This window comes from Gopherus evgoodei, chromosome 7 (genome assembly GCF_007399415.2).
Source record: "Gopherus evgoodei ecotype Sinaloan lineage chromosome 7, rGopEvg1_v1.p, whole genome shotgun sequence".
Lineage (NCBI taxonomy): Eukaryota > Metazoa > Chordata > Testudines > Testudinidae > Gopherus > Gopherus evgoodei.
This window is the reverse complement of record NC_044328.1, coordinates 95,041,387-95,063,010: the sequence shown is the minus strand read 5'-3', so window position 1 is coordinate 95,063,010 and position 21,624 is coordinate 95,041,387. Positions and strand designations below refer to the sequence as shown.

Genomic DNA, 21,624 nt, shown 5'->3' with positions numbered 1-21,624 from the left:
AATATCTTTTATTGGAAGTTGGTCCAATAAAAGATATTACTTCACACATCTTGTCTCTCTCATATACTGGGACCAATAGGACTACAACAATGCTGCTAACAATAAATTGATCAAATGTATACAGAAATGCACTGGAAATGCACTGATAGCCACCGCAAATGTATAAGATTAGATATCATATGTTCCTCTTGATAGCGCCACTTAGTAATAATTGTTTGTATTAAGACACTTGTAATATAGCCTGGGGAGCGAGAAGGGCTTCAAAGCCTGAGCTCTAGCCTGAGCTGTACCTTCAAATTGCTGCCTACTCTGCTATTTTTGGAGCCCCACAAATGTGAGTGTGTTAACCTGGGCTGGAAGGCTCACTGTGGATACGTACCTAAAATGTACTTCCAAATACGTAAATAAGTGGGTTCAGATATAATACTAAATTACAGTACTTAGCTATGTTACACTCAGTTAAGAATAAAGCAGGAGCCATGAGCTTTTTGTTTTTAAGTCTGAAACAACAGAAGAAAGAGTTAATCCATCCTGTGCATACTTTAACTGGCCAGCTTTTCTTTAGCTTACCAAATAAGAAATGTCTACTAGTGAAAATGAATCTCCAGAGCATGTGCTTTGAAGGGAATTAAGAATAGCTTCATTCAGGAGCTCACTGTCAGGGATCAGAAGTACACTGGAAAGTTCCCCTTGCCAAAGAATAAAAGACATTACAGAGATCATTATAGAAAGCTGGGTCAGAAGCTGCAAAAAGTAGCAAGAGAAGAGTTCATTCCTTTTGGCACTCCAACCACAAAAGAAAAAAAACTAAGTGTTTAAAGTGATAACGTGTAAAGATTTCCTGAAAACCTTAAATGGATTATTGAAATCCTGATATCCTGACTAATATCAGGTGAGACTTCTCTTAGGTATTCCTAATGTACCCATCACTATAGTTATCTAGGTACTGATTTGAATAAAGTTTTATTAAAAATGGTTACAAACAAGACAGAATATTCCCATATGCTACTGGACAGCATATGTCCTGACACAATTTATATGCTTGCCAAAGATCTTACCAGGGGATATCATTGAGGAACAACATCCTGGTATCAAAACAATGTGTGTAGTGTTCAAATATGTCTTCAGGCAGGGAAGTGAGCATGCATCAAAAAGGTCTATGTTCTTTTGTGAAGTTTTCAACTATGTAAAGATTCTTGCAAATTCTTGCTCAAAGTAACTCTTTTGAGACTTACAACATCACAACACACACTGTATGTGTAACCATGTACTTCATGAAAGCCTCTTTAATTTTAAGTATCAGAGGGTAGCCGTGTTAGTCTGGATCTGTAAAAGCAGCAAAGAATCCTGTGGCACCTTATAGACTAACAGACGTTTTGGAGCATGAGCTTTCGTGGGTGAATACCCACTTCCTCAGATGCATGCATCTGGATTCTTTAATTTTAGGGGCTTTCATTAAAGACTCTGCTACTAGACCCAAATCATTACCTGGAACTAGGTATTCAAAAAAATGCTGTAAGCACGTCCACAAAAAGCAAAACAAGATGCCTTTTTCTTCTTCCCCATGTCATCTGCAATAAGCAGGAAAACATACACAGATCTAACAAAATTTCTCCACATAACTGGGGATGCTCCTTGTTGATTCTTCTTGAAAAAGTTACGGTAAAATATTTTTGTCCTCTTCAGAGGAGCGAAAGGGTGACCTAGAGTCTCAAGAGGCAAAAAGTTAAAGCATGCTATTTCAACTGCTGCTTAAACTTACAAAAGTTTAAAGTTAATCATCCTCCCATGCAAGACATTAGACCCTAATTCAGTAAAGCATTTGAGTATGGTTTTAAGTAGGGCTGTCGATTAATCACAGTTAACTCACGCGATTAACTCAAAAAATTAATTGCAATTAATTGCAGTTTTAATCCAATTGTTAAACAACAGAATACCAACTGAAATTTATTAAATATTTTTGGATGTTTTTCTACATTTTCAAATATATTGATTTGTGTGCACTGCTCACTTTATATTATTATTTTTTATTACAAATATTTGCACTGTAAAAATGATAAACAAAAAACTATTTTTCAATTCACCTCACACAGGTACTGTAGTGCAGTCTCTTTGTCATGAAAGTGCAGTTTACAAATGTAGATTTTTTTTTTGTTACATAACGGCATTAAAAACAAAACACTGCAAAATTTTAGAGCCTACATGTCCACTCAGTCCTAGTTCTCGTTCAGGCAATCACTAAGACAAACAAGTTTGTTTACATTTATGGGACATAATACTGCCTGCTTTTTATGTACAATGTCGCCAGAAAATGAGAACAGGTATTTGCATGGGACTTTTGTAGCTGGCATTGGAAGGTATTTACATGCCAGATATGCTAAACATTCATATGCCCCTTCATGCTTCGGCCACCAATCCAGAGGACCTGCTTCCATGCTGATGACAGTCGTTAAAAAAAATGCGTTAATTAAATTTGTGACTGAATTCCTTGGGGAAGAATGGTATGTCTCCAGCTCTTTATATTTCATGTTATAATAGTCTCAGATGATGACTCAACACGTTGTTCATTTTAAGAGCACTTTCGCTGCAGATTTGACAAAACACAAAGAAGGTACCAATGTGAGATTTCTAAAGATGGCTACAGCACTCGACCCAAGGTTTAAAAATCTGAAGCGTCTTCCAGACTCTGAGTGGGATGAGGTGTGGAGAATGCTTTCAGAAGTCTTAAAAGAGCAACATTCTGATGCAGAAACTGCAGAACCCAAACCACCAAAGCCTTCTGCTGGTGGCATCTGACTCACATGACGAAAATGAACATACATCGGCCTGCACTGCTCTGAACTGTTATCGAGCAGAACCCGTAATCAACATGGACCCATGTCCTCTGGAAATAGGACTGAGTGGACTTGTAGGTGCTAAAGTTTTACATTGTTTTATTTTTTAATGCAGTTATTTTTTGTACATAATTCTACATTTGTAAGTTCAACTTTCATGATAAAGAGATTGCACTACAGTACTTGTATTAAGAGAACTGAAAAATACTTTTTTTTTTACTGTGCAAATATTTGTAATAAAAAATAAATATAAAGTGAGCACTGTACACTTTGTATTGTTATAATTGAAATCAATATATTTGAAAATGTAGCAAACATCAAAAAATATTTAAATGGTATTCTATTACTGTTTAACAGTGCAATTAATCATGTGATTAATCATGATTACTTTTTTAATCGCGATTAATTTTTTTAATCGCTTGACAGCCCTAGTTTTAAGTGCCATTGCAGTTAAGCGCCTTAAGCACATTAAGGGCCTTAAGCATTAATGACTAGGGTTGGACTGCTGAATTGGGCCTCAATGAGCATGGATACACTCCCTAGTTTACCTGAAATAATAATTCTAGAAAAATTATTTAAAATGCAACTGATTTACAGTGAAAGTTCCATTTAAGTTACCACATGCAGGGAAAGTGACAGTTATATTTTCAGTATTGCCAACTCTCGTGATTTTATTGAAAGTCTTGTGATATTTGGTGTTTTTCTTAAAGCCTTCTAATGTTATTTTCAAGCCTGACTCATGCTTTTCAATCTCCTGGCATTGGCAACACGGGTATAATTTTCTGAATCCTACTCACTGTACAAATCAACTCTCGTTTCCCAGTCCCAAGGTTTAGCATGTACTGCTAAACTCATCCTCCAAAGTCAAATCCTGAGTTTATCAATACTTGTAGTCTGAAGAAAGCTGATCTGTTGGTGCCTGCAGCAGGACACTTAGCTTAGGCAGCAACAAAAAGTACCCCTTACTATGGATCTGAACTCAGTGGCTCAAAAGGATTTCTTATTACAGTTTTGATTTAATTCATTGTGATACAAGAAAGCTAAATGATACATGAAGTTCGAGGAGTAAGGAGGAAAACTAAAAAAACCTTAGAAGCTAATCATAGAGGAGCAAACTTAGGTAAACAAATTTTTAGAATTAGATAGATAAGGATTAAAAATAGTTTATGCATGAAGAAAAAACTATAAAACAATCAAAAAACCTGATTGATTTGATTACTAAATATAATCTAGAGAAGATGCACAGTAATCAGCACTGAAGGAATCATCAACCAAATCCCAATGGCACTTTGTCAGAAACCAGCACCCTATTGATTAGCAGACAAATGAATAGATAAGGGCAGGCTCTCCAATAATTTATTAAAAAATTGGGACTGTATTTATGTGTCAGTGAACTAAGAAACTATTTCTTTAATTATACAATAATATCAACATAAGAAATATCAGGTCAGGTAATTAACTGAGTTATGGTGGAGTGCTTTGTGCCTACTATGATACACATTTATTTCCTAAATCCTTTCCAATTGAGGTTTGCATTCTGTAACTTACATTTTTACCATAATAGGATTAGAAAAATGGTATTTTTGAAGATTTCTGCTTTTTGGTTAAACTTTGTGGGGTTTTTTTGGTTTTTTTTTAAACAGCACCAAACATGTGAATCACTCACCTGATGAGCATCCAGATCTATAATAGTGGCCTTAGACACTCCTTCTACTCTTTCAAATAGAAACTGGAATCATAGGTAGGTACAGAGGAAAAAGAAAAAAAATAAAACTACAGTTAGGAAAAGTAGATGAGAGATTAGAATGGAAGCTTGATACTTGCATGGTAAATCTCATTTTTTAAATTGTATGCACTGTATATATTTCTTATTTGCCAAAAATTAAGGGCTAGATATTTTTGAAACACTTTATTATGGAAACTTAACAATATGTGAAGGAATAATTACATAAAACAGAGAGAGGGTTTTTTAGGGTTTGAAAACAATTATCTTGAGATGCTTATGGACCCAATACACAAAGAGAATCCATGCATTTGCATCACATTATATACATGAACTACATTTATAGGCTAGCTTTCAGATTCAAACCTTATAATTGAAAAAAACAAAGTTCCCACTTCTTGTGTTTAGAACTACAAGAGGTGATGCAGGTTATCACATCGTCAGTGGCTTACATTTCTAAAGGATTGTGTAGGATAAATTTATTACCTGGTTTGTGATAAATGACACAGACTGAATGTGCATAAAGAGTATCCCTCTCTCCCTCTCAAAAAAAAGTTGAATATTGTAGTAGGGATCAAACTTTATTTTACAAAGTCACTTTATAAACTAGTAGTAGAATTCATTTATTGCTATTCCATCTGACTGAGAAAACACATTAACATTTTTCAAAAATTCTTTGAGTCATAACAGTAACTATTGTTAACTAATGGATTGTAAAAAATGTCTTTAGTACATGTACAAACTGTGGAAGAGTTATAGTCTCCAATGTGCATTGGAATAGTTGGGAGCCTCAGGGCAGATTAAGAGATTTTTCAGTTTAGTAAACTAGACATCCAAAAGAAGTTAGGGCACTGCACCATATAGTGTACAGCATTTGTTTATATCTTAACATTTTAATTATCTTTGGTAGTATTTTATAGCATGCTAGCAAATATTCTGTGATATACTTTGTAAGAGTAATTAAGTCTTAGTTACAGGAGGTCTTATTTCAGCCTCTACAAATGGCTGTTTGATTATAGAACATATGATATTAAATATAATCAAGTATTTCAAACTCTCTCCCCACCCTCGTAAGATTATTTTCGAAGACTTCACATTTTTATCTAGGAAGATAAAATGCATTAAGTGTAAAATCCTGAGGGTGGATACCTGTGTCCACGCAAATTTAAGTAGAAATCAGTGGAGCCCCATGTGGGTGCCAGGTTTGCCAACTGCAGAATCAGGACAGTTCCCACTGAAGATTTTAAGACAATTAACCTATGGTATTTTAAACAGTATTTTTATTTTAAAGAAAGAATTGTAACAAACGGTATTGAGTCATGTTTACCTGCAGGAATCTGATTCTGCAGCCCGTCTCCACAAAATTATTGCCCTCATCAGTGACAGTTATGCATGAATAAATGCTTCAGCATCAGTCCCTAGACTACTTTAATACTGATCCCTGTCTACAGACTGTTTTGTTTACTCCTGTTTATTAAGATGCAAGTTAGACTACTGATTTAAGAAATTTATGTTGATAATTTTTTTCATTTATACAAACAGTAGAGAAAATTATTTTTAAATGTCCTACCTTAATAGCCAGTGTGATATCAGCATATGCACAAAATCCTCCACCTTTATCACTTGAACAGTGATGGAAGCCACCACCTAAATGTAAAAATGTAACTTTAAAGAAATACTAGGCTAAAAAGCTAGATACTATGGAAAACACTGTCACTGCAAATGTTTGTTTGCTGTTTACTAAAGAAATGGCCATCAATTTTTTTTAAATTGAACAGAGCATCTATAACCTCTAACTCATTGTCCTGGCAGCATACCACATTCAATGTCATGTTTTATATATTTGGCCTATCAGGTCCCAAAATAAAGAAGCAGTATGTGTTCCAATCTAAAGTGATTTGGCCCAGAACCTGGAAATCTTGCAACCATATGAAGAACTAGGCTCAAAGGAGAGGTGTTCCCTACAATTATACATTATATTAGAACCCATGCCTTTGTAGTAAGGCACTTTGCATCCATGGCCTACCCACCAAGCGCCATGTGCTCTAGTTTAGAGTAAAGCAGGTGGCCAATTCAACTCATCAAAGTGCAAAGTAACTGTGTAACAGGCATGGTAGAATATTACCTTCCTCTACCACAGTAATAACTTAATGAATTATCTAGGGGGGAAATGAAAACCCACACAATGTACCCAAGAACTTGTGGGGTGGATGGGATGGGATGGGATGGGCAAGTTCTTCTCAAACTGAAAGTCAGGGATCAGCAACAGCCCAAAACAAGAACCATCACTGACTGTCAGTCAGTACAGCCAATGTACCCAAGGCCTTCCTACACCCATGGGCCATTAAACTGCAGGATAGATACAAAATATTGGTTTGAGTCAACATTAAGATCAAGAATGGATTTTAAGAGTTGCTCTTTAAAAATGTATAGACCATTAATTATTTTTAATCACACATTTCTATATAAAAATCTATAATACTTTACTGATAAGCCAGCTACATATATCTGACCCATATAACTGACAAATATAATTTCATTTGACTTTCCACAGAGCATGTCTGCCTTTGTTTGTTTTTTTCCATACTGGATGTTTACTCTCTAGAGGATTATACTAAGAAACAATAGAAAGATGTGTCAGGAAGAATGAAAGAGGTAATATTTTATATTTACACATAAATTTGTTTTTTTTTCTCTCTCTTTCTGGAAGTACAAACTTGCTCAAATTCTTCTTTTTAAGACATGATGGCGGCCCCGATGCTCACTATGTTGGAGTTACCATCTTTAGAATTATCACACAAACATATGAAAAAGGTGAGGAAAATCGAACATCTGTGACCTCTGTGAAATCCAAAAGCTAATTATAACTCTGACTATTCCTTCTACAGTCATTGACCTTCTTCCTTTTGCCGTACTATGGGAAAGGATAGAAAGAAGACCAAATTTATTTCCACTGTACCCTTCATAATTTATTATTATTACAATTAAGTCTCTTTAAATGAAGTGATCTCAGTCATTCCTATTGGCCTACTGAAAAACATCAAACAAATGGTTAAAAATACAAAAAATTCAAACCTATTGTAACTAAGCTCTCACTACAACACATTTCAAAGATTTCTGTGGCTGGGAGAGACCAAAGATTCTTTGATTAAAGAAATGGATATTTCTGACTTCAGTGTAGTATCTCTCTTTCTGGAGTGCTCTTTTTTCTTCTGTGGCAGACTTATTGCATAAGTATTTAGCAAAATAATGTAGTTACGTGCCATTGCTATTTATTTACCTCATGATAGGATTTGCATGCAAATGTGATGATGATTGATGGTTAGCAATGTAATGTATGGGCCCATAAAAAAACATGTTGCATTTCTCAAAACATTAACTTTTATTTTTTCACACTGTAGATTCATCAAATGCATTAAATATTTCAGTTTTGTAGTGAAACAGAAATGGACATTGACAAAACAGAACAATGAAGTCCTGTAGTTGAGTTAAATGAAATATGGTCTCTATTTATTTGGGATGCTGAAGGGAAACCGCATTGCGGCAAGTTATGGAAATAAAAGAACTTTGAATCATGGTACAGTCAGAATGAATCGCTCAACAATTCTAATCTAGCATCATTTAGTGTGTATTAAATGTCAGTAATTTATATGTTGGAACACCGAATCTCTATATAGAAATCTCTAAATGTGAGTAAAAGGAATTTTCCTACAGTCCAGTAAGATTCCTCCAAAAAACCTGTGTTCTCCAAATCAGATGGAAAGAAATATTAATGTAAAGTGAAAACTCTGAATTTATTCCTAGAGAGATTTAAGTTTAAATGTTTTTCCATTTTATTTTTGCCTTCTTCTCAAGCCTTCTGTACTGGCTACGGCTGTAGGCAGGATGCCAAACTAGACTCTGTCAGTGGTCTCTATGTTCCTCTAAAATTTAGCAGATACTGTATATTAGTTTTCCAAGAAGGGTACAGTGAAATTGCTAACGTGGTTTTTCAGAAGTGCCATATTGATTGTTGTTACTAATTTGGCAAGTATGGATACAAACTGTGTCCACAATGATTATCTTTCAATATAAGATAAGGAACAGAACACTGGAAGAAAATAATATTTTCTTATTCATGGTGTTTGTGCCCATAATTAAGATCCTCTACTTTCCCATCAAATATTTCATCTGAGTAAGTTTCAGACAATTTTATAATCTCACAAAAAGTACTGTATCTTTTAAACCTTACTTTCTTAGGGAAAATGAATATATAATTTAAGTAATGAACAACAAATGATTTGTAAAACTTCTATTAAAATTGTATTACCTGACATATCTTTTTAAAATCATAGTCATACTTGTCTGCAAACTAGGGATGAAATTTACCTATGTGTAGAGGGCGAGCACACTTTTTGCCTAGATTGCCTATGCATGACTTAAGTCCCTATCTATTTATCTTAGGTACTTATATGTCCCCCATTACTGTAGTATCTGAACGTCTTACAGTCTTCATTAAGGTTATCTCCTCACAAAACCCATGTGAGGTAGGAAAATATTATTATCTCCATTTACAGAGGGGAAACTGAAGCACAGAGAAATTAAGTGCCCAAGGTTTCTCACAATGTCATCAGTGGACCAAGGTCTTCTATGACCCGTCAGTACTAATACCACTGGACCATCCTTCCTCTCCAGAATAGTGACTTAAGAGGTGCACAGGCCATGTGCTGACCATGGAGTGAATTTCACATTAGGTGTTTATTTAATAAGCAACTGTAAAGCTTCCATGGTGCACTTAACACAGGATAATGATGACAGTGAATGATAAAAAACCAAATTCAAGGTAATTACTCTACATACAACAATAGTTTAGTTTTCAGAGTAGCAGCCGTGTTAGTCTGTATCCGCAAAAAGAACAAGAGTACTTGTGGCACTTTAGAGACTAACAAATTTATTTCAGCATGAGCTTTCGTGAGCTACAGCTCACTTCTTCAGATGCACAGAATGGAACACACAGACAGGAGATATTTATACATACAGAGAACATGAAAAGATGGAAGTATGCATACCAACAGGAAGAGTCTAATCAATTGAGATGAGCTATCGTCAGCAGGGGGAAAAAAACTTTTGAAGTGAAAGTTAAGATGACCCATAGAAGGTGTGAGGAGAACTTAACATAGGGAAATAGATTCAATTAGTGTAATGACCCAGCCATTCCCAGTCTCTATTAAGGCCTGAGTTAATTGTGTCTAATTTGCATATTAATTCGAGTTCAGCACACTCTCTTTGGAGTCTGTTTTTGAAGTTTTTTTGTTGCAAAACTGCCACCTTCAAGTCTGTCATTGAGTGGTTAGAGAGGTTGAAGTGTTCTCCCACTGGTTTTTGAATGTTATGATTCCTGATGTCAGATTTGTGTCCATTCATTCTTTTGCGAAGAGACTGTCCGGTTTGGCCAAAGTGCATGGCAGAGGGGCATTGCTGGCACATGATGGCATATATCACGTTGGTAGATGTGCAGGTGAACGAACCCCTGATGGCGTGGCAGATGTAGAAAGAGACCTTCTAAAAATGTTTAAATGTATTACTGGCACACAGAACCTTAAATTAGAGTGAATAAATGAAAACTCGGCACACCACTTCTGAAAGGTTGCCAACCCCGGAATTAGAGATTTGATTATTAGGTGGCATTTGAAAAATTATTCTGGTAATAAATGTGGATACTCTTTCGGTTTTGAATTTTGTTATGATTTCAGTTGATAACCACATATAAATAAAACATAGTATATTTCATTGTATATTGACATTGAGGCGTTGATGTTACGTGTTTGATTTTTTAAAATATCATTTAATGAACATTTAAAAACCTGTTGCAATAAATCATGTAATTTTTCCTCAAAATCCCACTTTGTCTTCTATAATTTCCAACATGTCTCATTCCAAGAGCTCCTGTTGTTTTAGTCATGGAATCATAGAGTTGAAAAATTAGGTTTTACCATGTAAATACCATACTGATATTGTCTACCTTTATTTAGTTAATAACAAAACAATTAGGATTTATCCCCACAAATTAGCATTCCGTTGTCTGTTCTCTTTTCTTAGAAGAATCTGATTGTTTTGTTTTGTCACAAAACAGCAACATGGATTATAGTAGACTAGGAAACTAAAATTCTCTTCTGTAAAATTAATTTTCTTCTCAAATTCATCTCTAAAAGTTATTTTTCTCTTCTCTAAAATTCTAAAATTAACATAACCTCTCTAAAATTAAACTCTGGACATTTACATTTGAGGTAAGTATGGCTGTTATAAAACAAGTTACAGGTCACGTTGAGAGGAAATACATTATTTTTAAAGTAGTTGGTAAAACTTCATTTGGTTAATTACATTTTTACTTACCCACATTGATTGCCCAGCCTCTGTCAATGGCAAGCTTTCCTGCCTTTAAGAAAAAATTAAGAATTTCAGGAATGTATAAACTATGGCATTAAGTTTTTTATTCTGTACTCCCCCATCCCCGCTTAGTCATTTCTATGGTTCCCACATAGTCACTACAGATGTTCATTAAAGTCAATGGAAGCTTTACCAAGTTTTACCAGAGCAAGGCATGCTGGAAGAGACCCTTTAACATGATGCCTATATTTCATTCTCTTGAGATTGTGCATCTAAAATTAACTGAACACAGACCCCTAGTAACCAAACCGAAAAGTGCAGAAAAAATGAAAAAAATGTTCAAATGGGTAAAACTTCCACACATATCATTCCAGTTTATATAACAATCCTCCCAACAACCCATTTAGAAGCTCTAAATAACTGCAAACATATCGATACACTTAAGGTTTCCAGTGCAATATGCAAAGCATCGTGGGATTTTTATACAAAGTAACATTTATAATGATGAGCATCATCAATCCTTTTCCTCAGATACTTGGAAATGGTGACCATTGCTCTTTTGCGTACCCAAATGACATTCAAAGAAGGGGAAGAATCAACAAAGAAAAGGCACACTATGCTGGAATTAGGAAAACTTGAACTTTGAAAAGAAAAATGAGAATTATTATTGGCAAAGAGCAGACAGCCTTAAAGGAGCATTTCTGCTTTTGAAGGCAGACATTATTTTCTTTCACTACCCTGATGAGTGATAAATTATAGGTACTTCAACTGTCAAATACTTTTAAAGGGCATATTACAATTTCTAATAAAATAAAATTATTTCCCAGAAATGATGGGATGAAAATTGCATTTGCAAGGGGAACTGGAAAGCTTCAAAATGAGAGACAAGGAGTTCTTCCATCAGTAAGACTGGTCTTTGGATACCTCCAGAAGATTACTTAATATTGAAGAAACCAGTAGGGGGACAGGGCATATTTTACTACCCAAACACTGCCAATTTATCCAGATTAGATCTTGAGGAGGAATTATTGAAAGGCAGGACCCACAGGTCACAGTGCTTCTCCACTACCTCCTCATTCAGTGTACTTCCCAGGTATTTCTCATGAGAAAAAAAAGAAGTCCCTAGAAAGTCAAAAACCATCACAGACTGCAAGAGGGACTAATGAAGCAGTATAACCCTAGCAACAGCACTGGCAGAACCAGAAGGCACATATTTTCTATTTCTGAATTCTTAAGAGCACATGGACAGTTTAGGCCTTTATTTATTGCTTGATGAAATAAGCTTATGCAGGCAGACACTATGCTTTTTAGAAGTGGAACGATATTTCTATGATGAGAGCCAGAGAAGGCTCAGAACATAGTGTAATGGAAATAATGACCAAAAAATGGCCATTAGTGTTATTTATTATTTGTATTACAGTACCAATAAGAGCCCCATTGCACTAGGCATTATACAAACACAACAGTCCCAGCCCCAAGAGCTTACAAAGTGAGCAAAGCTCTTCTAGATAGCCATATTTATGAATACCGAATAGACCGTTTTTGAAACGGCATCAGCACTGGTCTCATCACGTAGAACTGTCTATAGCGATTCACATCATACAGCAGAGATCAGTGCAAGGCTCCCAGGCAGTGTGGCAGAACTAGCCAGAGGTGATGACAGAGAGCCACTATAGCACTCAGAGGAAACCCACTAGTAGGAAAATAAAAAGAGTTTAAAGCAGCATGGCCAGGGCCCTCTCACACTCATAGGCGAAGGGAATTATTTTTCTTTCCTTGTAACACAAATGCTTAAAAACTACAGGCCAAATGCTATCCTCAACTATCCCTATACCTTCCCATTGAAATCTACAAGGTTGTATGGATGTACCTGAGGCATAATTTCACCCTAATTGTCACTGTCCAATTTGCAAGTAAGTATATTCAAGTTGATTGTTTTAGATTTTAACGGGATCTAATACGGAGGAAACTAAAGTCCACATACAGTTAAGTCTTCACCTCTCACACATTGGTCTACATTTGCCTTTTCCACTTTGGGCACTGGCAATAAACACTGAAGAAGTTACACTTGTTTCTATCTCAGCTACTTTTATCCATATTAATAAAAGGACACATCTCATAAGAGTCTCAAAATTTGGACAATGACTTTATCACTTTCCCTCTGCACTCTTTGTTAAGCAATCTTTTATGAATAAGGTAAGTAAGGATAATATTCCAGATAGTATGCCTACTTTTTCCACTTTTCAAGGCAGCTTTGGGCCATCCAACAGCATTAGAAACTGTTACCAATACATTCAAGCGCCTTCATTTCCACCATCCCTTTGTCCCTAACTTCTTTGATCTTTAAGAAAACACAGTGAAAGTAAGGATATAATTAAAGTGTAATGGGAAAAAGGAAATAGAACTTGAAGACCAAAGAGGAAAAGGAAAGTTACTGGGGGAACACAGTCAAAAAAGAGAAAGATATTTTTTGATGTTAAAAAGAAAGGCAGACTCCATGCCCAAAGATATCAAAACTAGGGCTGTTGACTAATTGCAGTTAATTCACATGATTAAATCAAAAAAATTAATCACAATTAATCTCACTGTTAAACAATAGAATACCAATTGAAATTTATTAAATATTATTGGATGTTTTTCTACATTTTCAAATATATTTATTTCTATTACAATACTGAATACAAACTGTATAGTGCTCACTTTATATTATTTTTTTTATTACAGATATTAGCACTGTAAACATGATAAACAAAAGAAACTATTTTTCAATTCACCTCATACAAGTACTGTTGTGCAATCTCTTTATCATGGAAGTGTAACTTACAAATGTAGATTTTTTTTTGTTACATAACTGCACTCAAAAACAAAACTGTAAAACCTTAGTGCCTACAAGGCACTCAGTCCTACTTCTTGTTCAGCCAGTCACTAAGACAATCAAGTTATTTACTTTCACTGGAAATAATGCTGCCTGCTTCTTATTTACAATGTCACCTGAAAGTGTGAACAGGCATTCACATGGCACTTCTGTAGCTGGAGTTGCAAGGTATTTACGTGTCAGATATGCTAAACATTTGTATGCCCATTCATGCTTCAGCCACCATTCCAGAGGACCTGCTTCCATGCTTATGATGCTTGTTAAAAAAATAATGCATTAATTAAATTTGTGATTGAACTCCTTGAGGGAGAATTGTATGTCTCCTTTTCTGTTTTACCCACATTCTGACATATATTTCATGTTATAGCAGTCTTGGATGATGATCTAGTACATGTTAATTGTAAGAACACATTCACAGCGGATTTGACAAAAAACACAAAGAAGGTACCAATGTGAGATTTCTACAAATAGCTACAGCACTTGACCCAAGGTTTAAGAATCTGAAGTGCCTTCCAAAATCTGATCATTATTGAGCAGAACCCATCATCAGCATGGACACGTCCTCTGGAATGGTGGCTGAAGCATGAAGGGACATATGAATCTTTAGCGCATCTGGCACATAAATATCTTGCAATACTGGCTAAAACAGTGCCATGCGAACGCTTGTTCTCACTTTCAGGTGACATTATAAACAAGAAGCGGCAGCTTTATCTCCTGCAAACTGTAACTAAACGTGTTTGCCTGAGCGACTGGCTGAAGTTGGGCTCTAAAATTTTATATGGTTTTATTTTTTTTGTACATAATTCTATATTTGTAAGTTTAACTTTCATGATAAAGAGACTGCACTACAGTACTTGTATTAGGTGAATTGAAAAATACTATTTTTTTGTTTTTTACAGTGCAAATAAATATAAAGTGAGCACTGTACACTGTGTATTCTGTGCTGCAATTGAAATCAATATATTTGAAAATGAGAAACATCCAAAATATTTAAATAAATGGTATTCTATTATTGTTTAGCAGCACAATTAATTGCATGATTAATCACAATTAATTTTTTTAATTGCTTGACAGCCCTAATCAAAACCCAACAACTTGTAGCAGTACACAAATATGGAGAGTACCACTGGCCCCAGCACTGCCTAGGTGACTTGGTAGTAGAAGCTGTCCATCCTATTCCACAACCCATGGCAGAAAGAAGAGGGAAATGGGACCTTTATCTTCAAGATGGATGTAATCTCCACAGGAGAGCCATGACCTCTTCTGCCACTTTTCCACCTTTGTTAGTAATTTATGTAAAATCTTTCCCCTTTACTATATTTCCCAGTTTGCTACTTGATTTCATGATCTGCTATGTTATTTAATTCTCATCTTCACCAACACGTTAGCAATGCTTCTGCCAAATGTATGTGTACATATATAGATACCTATTTTAAACTGGTCAGAGAATTTGGTGTCATTCTGAAGATGTAAGTCACATCAAAACGGATAAGTAATTATGCTGTTAAACTAGAAGTCTTGAAAATCATCAAACAGTTTTTGCAACACCATTTGAGCATGATTATGTAGAGAACAGATTCAAACTTTACAAAATGCTTTAGATGTTTAATACCAATGACCAGTAAGCAAATGAATCTTTCACAAAGAGAATTAATTAAGATGCCATTATGTGCTTAAAATTAATTAAGTCATATTGTCAAAAGTGATTTCTGAATGCTCATAGCAGACAATCATACATGTTAGATTGTTGTCTGAGCCCACCCACCAGCTATCAATTCTACTTCTTTCCAGAATACCTATTGATGACTGATTCCACCAACTTGCAGAAAACTGGAGATTCTTGACAAACAAAGATGACATTTCATTTGTAGAATTAGGGAAAACAATTTGTACAGTTTACAGCACCAGTGAGCAGAAATTTTAACAAGGGAAGGCAATTTATTTTGTACATGTTTACAGAGAGCCTGGAAATATAGCATTATATAAATGCCAAATAATATTATAAATAGTCCCTACACTGGACATAAAATTTTGAGCGTTAACCTGAGAAAAAAAACATATGAAAATTTTGTGAATAAATGCTAAACAATACTGAAAGTAAGAATTCAAACACTATTTAGATTTATCTTATTAAATAAGCATGTGTAGAAAATTATAGCTGTTTCCCCACAACCATCTATAATTCATCTAAATAATAGGGTAGTTATAATGTCACTAGTTCTGCCTTACTGTGATGGAATTTTTACAAAAAGAATACTGGCAATCTGCCCTAAACTGATTATAATATTCTTTGTATTGCAGTTGCATCTAGGGGCCACAACCAAGACCAGAGGCCCGTTGTGCATGGCACTCTTACAAACATAACGAGATACTGTCTCTGCCCTGAAGACTTTACAAATCCGTGGCCCCAATCCCGCAATAATTTATGCACATGCCTAACTTTAAGTACTGTCAGCAGTCCTGTTGAACTCAACGTGCATAAAGTTAAAGCATGTGTGTACGTATTGGCAGGATTGGGAGTAAATTGGAAAGACAAAGAAAGGATGTGAGCAGAAACAGAGACACAGAGCGGTAAGACGACTTGCCCAAACAGGGGTGAGAAGCAGAGCACTGAAGAAAGCACAGTTCTGACTCCCAGTGCAGTGCCCTCGATAATACTGCTTACATTTTTTTTTTAATTGACTGAAAAAGAAGGTTCAGTGTAAGGGAGTTTAAAGTTTACCTTGACTCAACAGGGAAAGCATTCTGACTTCAATGTGAGAACCACTGGATGAGGCTGAGAGGATCAAAAGATAGGTAATGTAGATATAGTGGTTCTCCATCTCTAGGCCACTGGGTCAAATCTAGCCCAGGTTAGAAACCAAAAAAAGTAAGTACCTATCTTGAGACTGTTTATCATTAGAATACGTAATTCTATCATTTTCTGAAGTTCTTTGAGTTACAGTTACTCCATTTGCAATGCAGACTAAAAATATATGGTGCCCTGTGCAGCCTGAACACTAAGTTGTTATCGAATTCTAAGAACACTACATATCTTCCCACTGGCAAATGCTAATTTGAAGTATTTTTTCAACAGTAATTAATTAATAATACATTCACAAATAAATATTAATGACAAACTCCTCTGTGAACCTAACCAGGTTCATTAACATCAAAAAGAGTTTTCCCCATGACAGCTGTGATAATTTCTTCTTGAGTATCTATTAATGACTCACACAACATTTCTTCAGAGCTATGGGGCAAATTTTGCCCTAGGTTACATGTGCCTAGGTCCCTCTCACTTTCACTGGCACTATGTACATGCATTTCAAGGATGGAAGGCAGGGGTGGGCAAACTTTTTGGCCTGAAGGCCACATCTGGGTATACAAATTGTATGGTGGGCCACGAATGCTTACGAAAGTGGGGGTTGGGGTGCAGGAGGGCTCCGGCTGGGGGTGCGAGCTCTGGGGTGGGGCTAGGGATGAGGGGTTGGGGGTGCAGGAGGGTGCTGTAGGCTGGGGCAGAGGGTTGAGTGCGGGAGGGGGTTGGGAGCAGAAACAGTAGCATGTCCCCGCACCTGCTCCTACACAGAGGTGTGGCCAGGTGGTTCAACAGGAGCTGCGGAGGCAGCACTTGGGGCGGGGACAGCGTGCAGAGCCCCCTGGTTGCCTCTTCGTGTAGAAACCAGAGGACGGACATGATGCTCCTTCCAAGAGCCATGCAGAGTGGGGCAAGACCTTGACCCCGCTCCCCGACTGGCACTCTGGAGCAGGGCAAGCCCCAGACCCTGCTTCCCGGTGGGAGCTCAAAGGCCAGATTAAAACGTCTTGAGGACCAGATGTGGCCCCCGAGCCATAGTTTGCTCACCCCAGCGTAAAGGGAGAATTTGGCATTGTGTGCCATATTACTTCAAAAAGTCCAGTCTAAAGACACTACACTGTAGAAAACCAGGCAAGTCCTTTCCACAGCGCTAGCAGTTATGTGCCTTCGCACCAGGAATGCTTCTTGCCATACAATAATATGTTGCTATTCTTAAAATAGGCATAAATCTGAACAACAAATACTTAATATAATTTACTGTAAGCCCACTGATTGTTGTAAGCACAGACAGATAATACTGCCACATAAATGCAAACACATGGGACAAGATATTTTACTGCATGAATTTTAAATTATACTGGACACACCATTTTTATAGTGCAGTCTCCTTTCTTATGGTACTTTCAACCCTTCTTTTGGGTACACAGCATTTTCCAAAGCTAGCAATGATGTACACAACATCTAAAATAGATGTTTTTAACAGTATATTTTAATTAATTTTAAGTTTTTAATTTTATTTACTTTTTGAACAAAGTGTGAAATTAATGTCCTATTTTGGGTGCTTTAAATAATACCCTCTTACCATCTGTAGCAGGGGAGAACCTTGACTGGACAGCAGGGAATGAGAAAAACCCAAAATGTATGACCAGCAGGAAGAAAAGCTCTGCCACCCCCCGGACAGCAGTTCTCTGCTTAGCTGTTGGCTTGGCAAAAGGGAATGGAGGCTGATTGACTGCTGGGTGCCTCCCCCGCCCCATTTAAACTACACTAGGATTTTCAAAAGCTTCTACTCAATGGTTAGTTGTCCCACTCTCTGTCCCCTTAGTTGTAAATCAGGAGTTGTGCTGCTTATGATGCTACGGGTCAGATGATTGACTGTTTTTATGGATCAGAAAGGGCTGGCTTCTAGTGGTAAACAAGACCCAGGATTGCACACTCGGACCATGCGCTCATGGGGGGGTGGGGTGTTGGAGTTGAGGGGGAAGGAGGACCTTGGGATCTAGGCAGACTGAGGTTCCCCCACTCAGCCTTGTGGCCTCTGTTACTCCACTCCTCCTAAAGTATTTATATGTTATTTGCATCTTCAATGAATCAAAGGAAGAATTAAAAAAAAAATGCATCTTGCTTTTAATGAACAGTCTGATTGCTGCAAAGTGCCTATTATCCCACGGATAGACAATTAACATAGATAACCTCTCAGTTTTGTAAAAATACTCCTGCTACTTTACAGTTCCCCTATAGCTTCGCCGCCTCCTCCACCTTTCATATCAGGTAGTAAGTTGCAATAGATCTTTTATTCTGATTTCTAGTGCTGAAAGAAAAAGAAGTAGTACACTGCTGAACCTCAAGACAATGCACTTCAATAGCTAACCTTAACAAAATTCAGGAACAGCAATGTGGGATTCTGTACCGTTCCACAGGTCTTCATTGTAACTGCTAGTTTGGGAAGGGCAGGGAAGAGTGAAAATGCAGTAGTTGCAGTGAAAATCTATTTGCCATCACATCAACAGTGAATTTAGATAAGATCATTTATTTTCAACTTATAAACTCGCTGCTACAGGTCTGTTCCTGTGAAAAGAGATATGGAATACCACTACAGTCTTGAAGCACTGCGGTTTGCTTTCTGAAATGTGCTTCTATTCTGACAAAAATCATAGATGGGTTCAGTGGCTGTTGCCTCTCTGATTTCAGAGTCAAAATGCGTTCAGTTTTGAATGAAAAAGATGTTTTTTCCCAACTACTAGCCCTGCAAACTCAGCCTTAGCTCAGAGTCTCAAGTTCTTTCCATCTGGCATATCACCGTCTCTAATAAAGGTTCTGTAGGACAAATTAAGCCCTCAGTGACACCTGTGCAACTCCACTGCCTGCAGTGAGGAAGAACAGCTGTAAATAATTGGGACTTGGAAAACAATTCTGTTATGATTAAACAGAATACAGCTCACTCCATTTTAGCTGTGCTCTCGCTATAGTGCGAACAGCAGCAAAAAGCAGTAAAACCGTATTTTAATCACTAAAATGAGCAGATCTGAACTTCTGAATACACAAAATGAACAGTAAGAAGCTGTCGTTTCCTCACTAGTTATATTTCAGACTAGAAACTCATTTTAAGCAGCACATCCTTTTTTCCTATGGTACCAGAAAAAAAAGAATTGTAAGAATAGATGACATCCTGAGTAGGGTCAAAAATCTCCCCCTTCTTAGCGGTTGTTTCTCTTTTCATGCCCTCTCATCTTGATACAGCTGCTAGGTATTGCAATGTCATGCTGAATTTAGCCACTGTCTCTAGGACAGATCATTAACCCCTGTCCTGCCCTGGTCCAGTGTAGGATTAGTAAACCCACCCAATCACAGATCCATTGGTCCACAAGCACAGACAGCTCTACATTATAAAACCTATGACAAAAGGGAAGTGGTTACATTTTAAAAATGTAGTTCATTAATTCAAATTGATGACAGACAGTAGAAAAAAGCATCAATAGCTTACCATTATTGTTCCTCCTGTTTGGGTTCTTAGAGGCTTCAGAACCTTTCTCTGAACAAGGAAATTGGGAAGAAAGAGAACTGGTGGAATTTCGGTAATTGTAGCCACTACAAATGACCACTACAGAAAAAAATAAAGAATAATTACGAATTAGTTTCTGAATAATTTACCTTATCTCCAAACTACTACTTTAATATTCTGTCACACAGTTACTATCTACTAAACAAAAGCATGTGGCTTTAACATACAGCATTTTCTCCCTACAGAAAAACCCGATGTCTATAACAGCAATCATTAATATTGGCCTCTAAACAGCTTCCTTTCTTTTAGAGACCAGCAGGTCTCAAACTGCAATTTATGAGAAACATTATGTTTCAGAAGTCAGATTTTCGATTCTGATGTCAAAGTCTGACAAAATTATTAATTTTCCAGTGATGTACAAATTTTAAATAGGCTAATAATGTTAGAAAAACAACAGTGAAAATTCTTTAATGGTATTAATAGTTAGCTGTGCTTACTACATTGCTGAACCATAAGGATCAAAAGAATACATCAAATAGATTTGAACTAAGAATTTTAACACTTATTAATGAACATTTTATGTAAACAAAAACAATGAATAATAATTTGATTATTTTAATGCAAGATTAGGTAAAATTTATTTTGCATATTACACACTCCTGGAATGTTTCGAGGCAAATGTTGCATTAAATAAGCAAGTAATCAAGAGAATGATTTGAAGAATTACTTCTAAAATACGTGATCTATTCTAGTGAAGAACTTGCAGATATTACTTCTAAGGATCCATACTAACAGTGTTAGGAGCTATACCATGTCTAAATATATTTCAAAAACCTAAATCACAGCTAAGATTATATAACATCTGCATTTCAAGTTATTACTCAATATTTCATAAAGATATTCAGGTCAATACATTGGAAACCTTTGCACAAGGATTTTGAGTGGATCCCAGTCCCTGCAGCATAATGAAATTTAAAGAGATTCTGTGCACCTCTGTGATTCTCTTATTTCACCAGTTGTGCGATTGCAACTGGTGGGTGAATTTTAACAAAAGAATAACACCTATATTCTTATTTAGTCTCCTTAGGTATTCAGATTATGACTACCTATGGCCAAACCAGTTTAAAGGAAGACTGTAAGTATCATTTATTGGAGCAGCTAGGCACTAAGGTGTTTAAAACATAAGAACTATATACATTCAGCATTGCTTACTTTGACAGCAGTTCACTTAAGAGTTTGTTATATTTTTATATTGAAAGAGATTTCAAAGACAACATATGGCTTATACCATATTGGAAACTGTTAAAGTTTCACAATACCAGCTGTCCATCCTTAATACAATTACCTTCACTATCGTCTTTTAATGTGGCAAGACTTTCTAAAATCTATTTAAAAGCTCTTGTATCTTTTGGTTGGTACTATAAAGAGCCAATTTCACCCCTAGTGCATCTTAAAATTGCACTCCAGTGCTGAATTTGGCCTAATATAAAAATCTGGTATCAAGCACTACAGACGGCTGGAAAA

The 21,624-nt window shown here is 36.3% G+C and overlaps 1 protein-coding gene across 2 annotated transcripts in view; it reads right to left on the bottom strand.

The window, feature by feature from the left end:
- LOC115655087 (histone deacetylase 11-like) overlaps nucleotides 1–21,624 on the bottom strand; it is a 68,620-nt gene that overhangs the window by 20,199 nt on the left and 26,797 nt on the right. For both annotated transcript variants that reach the window (XM_030570178.1, XM_030570179.1), the window contains 4 exons: nucleotides 20,083–20,199; nucleotides 10,930–10,972; nucleotides 6,128–6,204; nucleotides 4,501–4,563 (listed from right to left, as the gene is read on the bottom strand). In XM_030570178.1, coding sequence (XP_030426038.1) covers nucleotides 4,501–4,563; nucleotides 6,128–6,204; nucleotides 10,930–10,972; nucleotides 20,083–20,199 — 300 coding nt within the window. The remainder of the gene's footprint in view (nucleotides 1–4,500; nucleotides 4,564–6,127; nucleotides 6,205–10,929; nucleotides 10,973–20,082; nucleotides 20,200–21,624) is intronic.